General features: G+C 37.1%; 1 protein-coding gene across 5 annotated transcripts; it reads left to right on the forward strand.

The window, feature by feature from the left end:
* The first annotated feature begins 7,102 nt into the window (after positions 1–7,102).
* On the forward strand, positions 7,103–11,292 carry LOC108666394 (ly-6/neurotoxin-like protein 1). Of its 5 annotated transcripts, none has more exons than XM_018153261.2 (4): positions 7,103–7,268; positions 7,655–7,831; positions 8,656–8,716; positions 10,325–11,292. In XM_018153261.2, the coding sequence occupies exons 2-4, from the start codon at positions 7,688–7,690 to the stop codon at positions 10,438–10,440; spliced, it is 321 nt and encodes a 106-aa protein (XP_018008750.1). In that variant the 5' UTR covers positions 7,103–7,268; positions 7,655–7,687; the 3' UTR covers positions 10,441–11,292. The 5 variants fall into 5 exon arrangements, with proteins under 5 accessions (XP_018008750.1, XP_018008751.1, XP_047741587.1 ...); XM_018153262.2 differs by having other exon boundaries at positions 7,103–7,241; XM_047885631.1 differs by having other exon boundaries at positions 7,103–7,228.
* The last annotated feature ends 1,751 nt before the right edge of the window (positions 11,293–13,043 follow it).

Below are 13,043 nucleotides of genomic sequence, written 5' to 3' on the forward strand. Positions count from 1 at the left end.
CACCAGCGTCCTTATGCGTTAACACCAGCGTCCTTATACGTTAACACCAGCGTCCTTATACGCTAACACCAGCGTCCTTATGCGCTAACACCAGCGTCCTCTTGCGTTAACACCAGCGCCCTCTTGCGTTAACACCAGCGCCCTCTTGCGTTAACACCAACGCCCTCTTGCGCTAACACCAGCGCCCTCCTCCTTTTTTTTAACACCAACGCCTACTGACATTAACACCAGCGTTACGAGTCAACTCTGGCGTCTAAATACCTGCGCCAAAACAAGGCCCTCATGCGGCTACTGCATAATCTTGCGCAACACCAGCGCATTCTTGCGTCAAAGCCAAGGTTCCCAAGCGTTAGCATCATTAAGGACCAATAAGTGTGGCCAGTTCAGCGTACCATAAACTGTCCTTGAGCTACAATGATGTCATCTTAGGTGCTTAAGTCATAACCCTGTCTAATTCTAACCATGTTTTCCAACTGTTATTATTAAATAACTTCCACAGCTTCCATTAATGCTGTTCATTTAAAAAGTTAGAATGATTAGAGAGTGCACTGTAGTGCTGTAATTATATATGTAAACGTTCGGATTAGATGGCGACCAGTATATGCGTGATCGGTAAGCTTCTTGCATTTTTTCACTCTAATATTCTTGGTTACGTACCACGAAGATCACGATACAATGTTCCGATTGCTTGCAGTCTAATTGTAATAATTGTTGAGTATTTAGTTCATTAATCCGATGAACATATCATAAATTACTGTCTTTTAAAGATGCTGTAATTTCTACCGTCTGTCGGCAGGAAGTATAAATCTAAGACGTCGATGTGATGTAGAGTTTGTACTGACGTTTTACTGCATGAATTGCCTTAGAAGGAAATCAACAAAAATCTGTTGTTTCGGACTTCACTCATCATTCATGTTAATCCATTATTTCCTTGACTATTATAAAGGAGTTAGGTTTTTATTAAAAAACTCCAGCTTCTTTACTTCTCGTCTTCTTGAATCTCTTCACGTATGTCTGCAGGTTGAGTTGAATTTCAACCACCAAAGGTGGCAAATTTTCCCTTGCATTTCGCGAGCTCTACCGATGAATATAGATATACATACGTATGTTTAAGATGATTTTATTTTAGAATAAATAATATTTGCTGAGTAGAATATGTTTTGTTTTCGTATTGATGAATACAGATTATATTTACGCTTTCCTTATTTTGAATCTGTAAAACTAATAGACTATCCTGATATGCAAAGATTTTCTTCAATTCATCAAAAATTAGGTCATTGCTGTATTGTGGAAATGTAATGAGTTGTTAGAAAGAAATATATTTTTCGAGATAATATTCAGTGTTAGCTAAGAACTGATAATTGAACATTATTCAGCCAAAAAAATTTTCTCTACGTATGTAGTGCAGATCACGCTATTGTTTTTAGATTTCTTAGTGAGCGGCACTCAATTATTATGCATAATTATAGAGATCAATAAATAAACTTGTACGTATGTCGATCCAAATTTCATACTCACTGCGTCTTGTAACTTTATTATGAATGTCAATACATTTGAAACATTAAATTTTGAAAATGTCATTTGGAAACCTGATTTTCAATCTGCCAGAGCCCACGAAAAATATAGTTCAACTTACTGAGGAAGCCTAAATGAACAAATGCTGCAACTTTATGCTATTATAATTATACGTACACACCGTTCCTAAAGTAGATTTACGCCACTAACTTTCATCATTTTCTAAATTGTATTCTTTAAATGCACGAAACATTCTTAGTTAACCTTCAACTTTGCCGACCTTAACCACATCGCTGATTTACGGAGTCAGTAATTGTATTTGTAACGTAGAACTTGATTTACAACTTAATATTAGTGCAAAACTTTTATTATTACAATGCCAGGAGGATCTTCAATATTGCACAAAGAGGGAAAGGCAAAGTTGCATTAAGCACCACTTATTGATATCTTAAATAACGCGACCACCAGCCACGGCCCACATGCCAAGTCAAGGCAGGTTAGCCTTATGCCATTTCATTACTCACACATCGTGTTTAGTTCTGTGAACAGTCAATAATGATAGCGTAATGTAATACCTTCCTATTATAAGAAAATTTGCTTAAATAATAATTTAGTTATATAGAATAGTACTACAAAATACTAGTTTACCTTGTTTAAGTCAAATTATTCATTAAACAAGTTTTAATAAGCGTAGGAAGGATTAAAACAATTCATAGTTCAAACAATTCATACCTTGTGGCGCCTCGCACTTAGAGGATGAATGAATCGAGAACAGCGCTCTTCACCAAAGGGGGAAACTCTACGCACTCTCAGCTCTGCCATCAATGGTTAATAATAATATGAGTGGGCAGCTGTATATAGTCCCAGGCTTTAACCATCGTGTAGCACGGATTAGGCGTCACTCGGTCCGTATTGCCACCTAGACGGAAGTTTTGAAAACTTACGTGTCGAAATTTAAGCGTGCTCATCTTAGGTCACAAGAAATCTCGAGTGATGGATAAAAATAATACAAAAGAATATAACTTTCATAAAAAAGGTCCCAAACGGACAAAACGGCCAAATAAATTTTGTCGGGTCATTGCATTTAAAAAAGGCCGCATTTGCGAAATTTGGCCGGAAAAAGGCTCATCTGGCAACCCTGAGAGTCCGGATTGGAAGGCAGTCAGGATTGCCAACATTCCAGAGACTGGCGGCAACAGCGTGAACTGCATCTAAAAAGTAACACTAAATTGGTATTTGGGGTCATGATCACATCCGGAATATCCTGTCATTTCAGATGAAACTGATCGACAAATGACTATTGTGAACACGAATCCAGATACACATAATAGAAAACACAACAAGGAAAATTTATATTGATTTACCACTTTTTCATGTGCCCGTACATAGTGAGAAATAGTCGTCGTTTAACACGTCTCGTTTAAATAATAGTCTTCTCGAGACGTTGTTGTAACCTAACTCAGAGCTCATCCCTCACGAATACCTGCTTTAAAGGATCTGCCGAGCATATGCATAATAGTACACACGTCAGAAGACCCCATGAGGGGTCTGACGAGCATGCTCACGCGTCAGAAGATCCATTCAAGGGTCTAACAAGCTTATGCATTATACACACGTGAGAAGACCAATTCAGTGGCCTTGAGAGCACAGACTCGCATGGCGGGTATAGACACAAGTCAGAAGACTCTTGATGTGTCTGACAAGCATAGACACGTCAGAATACCATATGAAGGGTTTGACAAGCATTGAGGCACGCCACGGAACTCTCCCTGAGGTCTGCGGAGCAGAGACACATATCAAAATACCCTCTTTGAGGGTCTTACGAGCATAGGTATACTTCTGAAGAGTCAGAGGTGTAAAGTCTTCATGATACGATTATTATTATTATTATTCCACGAAGAGATTGTCGTGGCGTCTCGTTCGGATCGAGCTTCGAGGGCACGTTACAAGTGGCTAAAAAAGACACGAGAGGATAAAAACAGATGACGTCTATGCTAAAACAAAGGACATATGCCAAGACTGACGACGTCTATGCTAGAACAAACCACACCTATGCTAAACCAGTAATATACATGATAGATTAGATGACGGCTAGGTCCAAGATTCAAAGGCTCTACGGAAAATCTCTACCTCTCATAAATTAATTATCGTTACACTCACGATCACAGTGAAAAATGCCGATCCCAGACCAAGTCCCCAAGGCGTTCTGCAAATCCTTGGGGGTGTCATAACGGAGAACTGCAAGGCCATTTACAAAGTTCTGAAGACGGAATACTTCAAGAAGAATGATACGAGAAAATTCACAGGAGACGGTTCTGTATGTTGGCACATTCTTAACGATAAACCGAAAGAATTAAGTTGAATTTCTTTGTTGCGAAGACTTTATTAGCTGAAGGATCTATACTTGCTTGCACTTTTCAAAGTCGCATCGATCAGTGATTTTTTTAGTCCCTGTAGCCTTTCGCTTTAATTTTCGATGAGCAAGAAAAGCTATATAATAAATTAATGAACACACCAAAGAAATCGTGCGACCAGTGTCGTACACCTTGCGGCGTCTCCGCTCTCAACAACAATACAGACAAATTAAGAAGAAGTTTGTCCCGTTAGTCGGCTACCCGCCACACGGTCAGACTTATCGTCAGTCTTGCATGAATCTAAAGGTCTCAAACATCCGTCTGTTCCAGTTTTTTCAAACCTCAAAACTGTCATGCAAGACGTCACGCTCAGTCGCATGTCAAACTTGTCGTGACATGCAAGTTTGACACGTTTAAGTTTGAACGTGCGGATGGGGATAAGTCTCATGATTTTTCTAGTCCTTACACGCTTACGGATACGCCCCATGATCTTGGGGCTAGCGCAAGTTACCGAAAGTATTACAATACGTCCAATTGAGTTTTTTTTTTCATCCAAATCGTCTTCTGATGCAGCTGGTGATAGGCTCTTCTATCTTGCAGGGCCTGTTGGGAGAGTTGTAATTAGTAAATGAAAAGCGAAGCTATGTGATCAACACTGATTTTAATGTAAACGACGTTAAAATAAAAATATTATAGTATTATGTAATTTTGCTATGAATTGTTATTGACCACATTGGATACTATTGACTGACAAGGACTTTGAATTTTCAATCCTCGCTTCTGACAAGGAAAACTTGTCAATTCTATACTTTGCACAATTTTGAGTGATTCCTAATCACTAGTAATCGTCAATATAAGTGTGTTATGGCATATTTTCTTCATTCTTTCTAAATAATTGAGATTTTAAATGCAGCAGAATTACAAGAAAATCGCAGAAGGGTACTAAATAATTAAAATAACCGACGTTAGAAAATTCTAAAACAATAATGCAGTACGTACATGCATATACCTATTCATACATGGTATATTTAATTAGATAAGTTTAATTGAAGACCAGACAATGAAAGCCAAAAATAAGATCTTCTTGTTGGCTTTCTCAATGTCGTAGTCATCAGTCAATTCACTTCAATGTAGTAATCATGTTAAAGTCTACAAGTCTCATGAAAAAATTGTCGACTTCGTCTTCATTGGAGTGACTGGGCATTGGAGTGATATAGGAGTGACACTGAGCAGCCGTCTCACTTGGCTCCTACAGCCTGGAGGAAACTGAAGTCACCTGAGACAAGCGCACAAGAAGATCTGTACTCGCACCATGCTGGAGGAACCCACCAGCATCGTCCCGGCATCAGTGTGGGTACAACACCCATCTTCTGTCCCGGCATCAGTGTGGGTACAACACGCATGAGGTATTCCTTATCGTAACCTGTCTTCTATTTTACATTATATGTATTAGTTTTAGTACCAATCTTTCCCAATCATACACACATCTTCGACCAACATTTTATATCTACTAATAAACTATCGAGAGAGTACGTATTGCGAATTAATATCCCGACATTTGTTCCCGTTGGATTGTTAAAAATCATTCTCTTGGTGTGTCAAAAATCGGATCTTGGTATGCACTGTCATGGGTGGATCATGGAATATGACTGAATATGGGAATCAAAAATAAAAATATTTCAGAGAAGGCGAAGATGTTTTTCTTACTGCTTACTTTTTATGGATAGGCTAGTTAAGCTATAATGATAACACCTTTACATCTTCATTTTGAAACTTGCTTTTTAGTATTTATATCTTGTCTTCATCTTGGAGGTATCCGAATCGTAAAATGTTGAACTATAAAAATATAAATTATTGTTTATCTATAGCAGTATAACATTCGTTTTCTGTTCGGAAAATTATATTATTATTGAATGGCTTATCTTTACTGTGCGTTCACGGAAATGTGTAAAAATTGCTCGTCGTCATCGGCTGTTTGGTCGCCATGTCGTCACCACGCAGACCGGAAATGACGTGCGGTTTAGTTCCCCGCTATATCATCGGCGCATATCACATCAATGGGATCAAACAGTATTCATTATGAGTATATAAACTATGCATTGTATGAAATAATTAAGCATGTAGAATTTTTCCCTGCCTTCTTGTTTTGTATGACATTTCTGGTTAGAACAAGGTAACATCTTATGCGTGGTACTCACGAAATTTGCTTCGACAGGAAATTCGTTACGCAATTTTAACTGCATGTTCATGGAACACGTTTGCGTTCTCCAAATTCAAAATATATGTTACGTTTTTCAATAATACGATCTTTAATATCATAATTATATTATTTTCTGTATCCTGCCTAATTTTTATTTTAATTTCAGCGTTCTAATTCAACTACCTAGATTTGCATACTGTATAATAATTGATCATACGGATATATATTTATAAAGTTTGGTTCATTTTTTAACATTCCGGCAAAAAAGGTGTTGAGGCGCTTCGTAGGTCCTTAGGTAACGTATTAAATCTCTTAATAATGTCTTCAAAGAAGTTCAAGAATAAATTTGAGCAGAATTCAAAAAAGAAAGTTTTATTAAAATTCGTATTAGAGAAGATTGAACCATTATTCGCGGAAAACGATTTGCAATCATGAGAGTAGATATACCTTTCCTTTCCTTTGAAGTATTTTCTTGGTTCGCTTGTTGTTGTTGTTGTGAAAGCTTTTGCTCAAATGCTTCACGTAGCGTTTGAGTAAAGAATTGTTTCGATGACTTTTTAAGAAGGTATATTATGTACATTTTAATTTTTGAAGACACGTGTTATAATTGCACTGAACCCATCGATCGTAACCGCGTCTTAACGCTTGGGTTGGGCGAGGTGCAAAGATTGATAACGATAAGAATTGTGCGCTATAAGAGAGAGTAATCGGGTTGGAACGAGACCATTTAATTGTCTGTCCCCACTGCGCAGCGCTGGCCGGCTGATACGAGTGATGGAACTGCCACTCCTACTCCTCAAATCTTAGAGCTTTGCTCTTTGATGTGATGTGTCCGTTGGTTTCATGTAACGTGTCTTTCTGTTTGATGTGATGTGTCTGTTTGTTTGATGTAACGTGTCTGTCTGTTTGATGTAACGTGTCTGTCTGTTTGATGTAACGTGTCTGTCTGTTTGATGTGATGCGTCTGTCTGTTTGATGTAACGTGTCTGTCTGTTTGATGTAAAGTGTCTGTCTGTTTGATGTGATGCGTCTGATGTAATGTGCCTGTGTCTATTTAGTGTTAATTGTTTGTATAGAAAAGTAATTTTCACAGCTTTTTAGACAGCGGCTCAAGATGTGTCTGCAAATTGACCAAATATAAGAACACCTAAGAACTGAAGCAAGTGATGAGCGTAAGATAAGATGCAATTTATCTAAATGTCAGTATAAAAATAGCGACCTGACCCTTTTCTTTCCAGTTGAAAATGACGGCTGCAGGTTACTTTTATGTTGTATCTACAGTAGACGTCACGATCCTGTATTTCATACGTGGAGGAGATATGAGTGCATAAATGATGATAAATTTTAGATAAATAACTTTCACTTTATTCATTAAATCAATTGACCGATAATCACATAGAATATATTGAGCTCTTTTAAAATGGAAATCGAACAAGGCTAAAAGCCGGATGCTTATAGGTTAGTGAGTATATATATGAATTAGTATATATCCGCAAATTCTGATATTTCAGAGAATTCATTTCGAATAATCGCTATAATAAATATACTTGTAGTTCGCATATTTTAATCGAGCATTTGAAACCAGGTTATTATTACTATCGGAGGCAAGGTATAAAGGATGGCTCGTATGTGGTTGTCAACTTGCCTGGTGCTGCTTGGGATGTACAGCGTCGCAGCGCTCGAGTGCTACACGTGCGCTGACTGCAAGCAAAATCCTGCAGTTCTCGCTCCGTGCCCCAGTTCCCTGTTAACTCACTGCTCGGTGAGTTTTTAACTTATTTAACATATTGATCTCGGCGCTGAAGTGTAGGCCTGATGTGGGCTGTCGCCGATTCTTTTCCTTTTCGTGCCTTGTTCACAGAAGATCTAAAATCGTGTCATTTGACCGGATCTTTTCATGACTGACGATATATGTTTTGAAGTAGCTACTAGACTTCAACAGGGTTCGATATGGTGTTAATGAGGTCTACATTAACACTGATATATTGCACAACAAAAACGTGTTTTTGTTAATTTAAAATATATTTAAATGTTTCCAGAACGTGATTCGCTGTATGACTGCACTATTTTTCACTCACAGTTTGTGTTTTTTGAAAATTTCGAGGGGCTGATGTTTACGCGATAAGTCCTCGTGTTTAATTTTATTTTCGCATAAACTAATAATTATCCTGCTGTATCACATAGATCGAATCAAGTGATTCCTAGATTCAACAAGAAAACAATTCTGCACCTATTATAAATATCTGCTATTATAACAAAACTGCGAGACCTGACATGTGTTCCTTTTAACCTGAATATACAATATTTTGTTCAATAATTTCACGTTGATCAGATATGCACGATCGTTAGTTTGTTAAGATGATTTTTCTACATAACTTCGTTGAAAGATTTTGCGGACAATTATGACTGGAAGGCATTATACTTTGTATTCGAGTTAAATTTCAACTTGCTCATCATGCAGCCGTTTGTTTTTATCACAGAAGCATTTTTTCGCAAATAAATCATGTAGCTTAACGATTCCTATGAAAAAACTTGACGGATCAGTGTATAGTATTACTTTTCAATGTATTTTTTTTTCAATTGCAGCACATGGAGGTGAACGGCTTCATTGCGAAGTCATGTGTTCCAAAGCTTTCCTGCACGTTACGTAAGTATTCACTTAAGTTGACGAGCATTTACCCAAGTCATTACACTTACTATGACGATTGTTAGTGTTTGGGACGAGTTTTTGGTATGACGTTCATAATAAAGTGAGATAGTTTTTTAGAGAGAGAGAGAAGTTTTTTTTTTTTTTTTAAGTTTTTTTAGCAGAAACGCTGGGAAATATGCAAAACTAAGGAGCAATGAAAATCAAAATCATAGTTGGACTGTAAAATAAAAAGAGCTATTATTTCTACATCGAATTTAAAAGAATCGTTCGGTGTGACACTAATCGAACCTCGATCGCGATCCTCATGATTGTAAGACTCACTTAATTATAGCAACAATGTATTCGATGAATACAATATGGGAAAAAACATTTAATTGTTGAAATTTAATAATTCAACAATCTTGAAGTAACCATGCAGGATAAGTGCTTAAAATTTTGATAAAATATGCACTATAGCGCAACAATGGCACTTATTTGTTCCAAATGCAACAGATTGATCGGATAATTTTGAACAAATATATAATATTATTGTCTGCTTGTATCTTTTCGAATATCTAATATATTGTTGGCAAATTTAATTTATTGTTGGCAAAATTTTCCTTTTAAATGAATTAATTTATGCGAAAATTAAGAGATTTTTTATATCATCGCTATTAGTTATATATGAAAACTGTTCATAATTATTTAAGGTGAAAAATTAAAAGTATGGATCATGGTTTTGTAAATTCAGAACTAATATAATATCATGCCGTGAATTATTACTTAGCTAACTGAATTTCTTCGAGTTTTCTTTAAAGCAACTGTGATATAGCGCTGCGTTTTCACGCTAGTGCTTCTCATTGAAGTTTGTATCCCACAATGTCCACTGATTCCCAAATTTTCCGATCCAGAGAAGTGAAAAACAAAGCCATTTTAAACTGCTAATTTTTTCACAGATCTGTAGTTCTTCAGCATTGCACAAAGGCATTTATTTTCTCCTGTTCACTATTTTGAATAAGTTGCCGGTCTCCGACAGGCATCCCCATGCAACCAGTTCACAATAGTGAAAAGAAGGAAATAAATTCCTTTGTGCAATGCTGAAGAACAACAGATCTGTGAAGAAATTATAAGCTGTATAAAATGGAGTTGTTTTGCACTTCTCTGGCTCGGAAAATTTGGGAATTATTGGACTTTGTTCGATACAAACTTGTCGTAGACCACGTATAGACCGCCACTTCACTGCTTTGCTGAACTATCATGATCCCTTACCTCAAGAACGTAGCCTCCAACACTGGACTGTAACATTATCAGCCGCTAGCCACAAGACAGATCACATCAATTTAAGTAGATCAACCAGCCCGCAGGAAAGTAGCCGGCCATAGTATGGCCTGACATATCGTCTGCAATACGCGAAAAAATTTTGCACCACTCGGACAGAGCGCGCCGGAGCCTTAAGCAGTGAATATCACATCAAATACCAGTTAACCATAAGTAATTTCAGAGCTGCGAGAAGAAACAATTCTTTCCTATTTGATCTCATTCGTCCCTCTAATGCTGGCTATGAATTTTTTGATGTTTGTTTGATCGTATTTGGCTGGCGCTTGTTTAACGTTTTTGTCCCTCCAGCGGGCGTTAATATTAACTGCTGCGACACCGACGGCTGCAACGGCGCAGGTCTTCCTGCTCCCGCCGCTCTGCTGCTGCTCACCGTTCCGCTCATCGCCAGCTTCTTCTTGCGCTAAACCTGTGCTTGGTAGTTGTACTGGTTGATGTTATTATTACTATATGTCGTCGATTTAGTCGAACATGATGGGAGTTCTACAATTTGTGACAACCAGAGGTATTTCAGGCATGTTTTTTTTTTTTATTTTCACATGGATAGTGTGATGTACCCAAACCGAAAATGGTTCTGTTAGTAGATGATGTCCAGTAGATGATCAACGGGGTATGTGGTAAAAACCACTTGCATCTTATGACTTTATGATGACCTTAGGACTTTTCAGTCAATTTGTTATATCACAAATTATATTATAAAATTTAAACAAAAAAGGCCTCAAAAAAGGACGAAAATTTTATGATTTAGGAAGTTTAAGCTAACCAGTGACCAGTCCCTGCGCGGCCGGCAGCGTACGCGCCAAAATCTTCCGTTGCACACGACCAAGCGAAACTTATCGATGTTGCTCGTCCGTCAACTCTACTTTCTAATGAAACATTAAACTTCATGAAGATGGACGTCAGATTATAAAATTTGCCAGAGTTCATATTTATCTCGTCACTTTCCAACTAATATAAAGGAGGGCAAATTTTCATGGCATGATTGTAGAACGAGCATATTTTAATAATTAAGCTAAATGCTCGGGAACTTCTGCATCATCGAATAAATTAATGCTTGAATCATGAAGTTTCTTTACCTGCCTAAATTAAAAAATAATGTATTCGATAAATTTTAATGAAAGTTGCATGCATTGTTTCAACCTCCATGCTCTTCACGTGAACGTGAAGGCAGAATTCTCAGTGACGAGGAATTGGATTTAATACGTAAATTTCATATTAAAAGATGCCGTATGTTTGTGGAAGAAAAGATGTAACTGACATGAATCGTTTCTGATCCAGAAGACGACGATTTTTTTCTCTTAGACTATTCACTACCAGGTGCCCACGTGAAAAAACTTGCACTCATATCTCACTTGTTGCGGACGATAGAAAAAATTCTTGGAGGGCGAAAGCCTCGATGACACACCAGCGCCAGGAGCCTCTCTAATCTTCTGGCAACAAATCTTTCTTATTTAAAAAAAAAATAAATAAAAACCGTCTCAGAAGGAAGAGTCCAATGGCAAATTGAGAGGGCAGACAGAGCAGATAACCTATGCATTTTGGTCACTCAATGGTAAAGAGATTCTAAAACTGATTAAAAAATAAGAAAAGCGTTCTATTCATTGAATATATTTATGGATTTGGATCAGACTAGAAAGACTATTGCAGGCCATACTAAAGCAGTTTCAAGTATACGTATTGGTCCATTCAAACTAAAAATTAATTCGCAATTTTATCAGAAAACTAAACTAATTTTTTTAACCAAAGCGAATGTAGTCGGACACGACGCATACAAATCCGATGAAAATCAAAAAATGATGTTCACCTTACGAAAATTTTCGATTTAGGACACTATTAAACGCAAAAGTTATTTTATTTATCCAGGTACGTTCTTTGGACATTAATTCTCCATTAAATAATAATTTGCAATATATCGGTCTAAATAAAATTTATTCTTAGTTACAACGTAACCTTAATGAAACAGGAAACTAATATAAAAGTATCAATAGTAGAAGCTTGCCTTCAATTAGGACTGCTTCATGTGTAAACCATTTTTGGTCCACAAGCAAATAAAAATCGAAAGTAGATGTAAATCTCATATTTATTTATCCGTCATTTTTTCGTACTTGACTTACTGAATTACAACTCCCAGATATTATTTCTTCATAAGATTTATTACAAGAGTCGGGTGACGTAACTCAGGCCCGTATCATAACTACGGCGTGGGGTAAAATTTGATCTAATTCTTGCCTACGTTCAGGTGCAGACACAATATAGATGCATATTATTTTATAAACTGTAACGTTGAGTTGAAACTCTTAGTAAACAGAGCAGTATTATTATATTTCTCTATTCAATTGACAAATAATGATGAGTCAACTTATATTTGATACATATAATAAAATTAGTCTTATCGCACCACAAAAGAGTTTACTTTTCTACAATAGTGACTAATAATTTCACAATCGGATTCTTTGGTCTTGTATTTATTCATTAGGCAATCAATGCTGATTTAAGTTCTAAATGACAGTTAATAAGTTACTTGAGCAGTTACTTGAAATAAAATAAGCATTGAGCAATCGCTCTAAGAGTTTCTTAATCAATGCAGCGAGCCCGAACTCCTAACTTGTTTTCATTCCAGCTGAGATCTGGGCGAAAAGTAAAAATTTCGTCGTCTTGAGGTGACCAGCACATTCCTCTGCAGTGTTTGAATACGAAAGAAGATGTTAAGTTTCACGAGTTTCTTCGACTTGCATAATTATTTTACCGCAGCACTGCAGGAAATAGTGAAAAATTTAGGTAATATCGGAGCTAGATTTTTTTTTTTTTTTAAAGGCCTCCCACACTCACCATTCCAACAAAAAAAAAGGAATTGATTTTATTAATTAAAAACAGGGAATGGTTTCATGTCAATGATCAGGGCCCCGACCTTAACGCCTCTGATGGTGGCCTACACCGACTCCGAGGGTCACTGAGCTGTGACGCGAGCGAGGAGCGGGCCCACGTCGAACTTTTCTCTGACTGCTGTTAG

This window comes from Hyalella azteca, unplaced genomic scaffold (assembly GCF_000764305.2).
Source record: "Hyalella azteca isolate HAZT.00-mixed unplaced genomic scaffold, Hazt_2.0.2 contig2622, whole genome shotgun sequence".
In the NCBI taxonomy this organism is placed as follows: Eukaryota; Metazoa; Arthropoda; class Malacostraca; order Amphipoda; family Hyalellidae; genus Hyalella; species Hyalella azteca.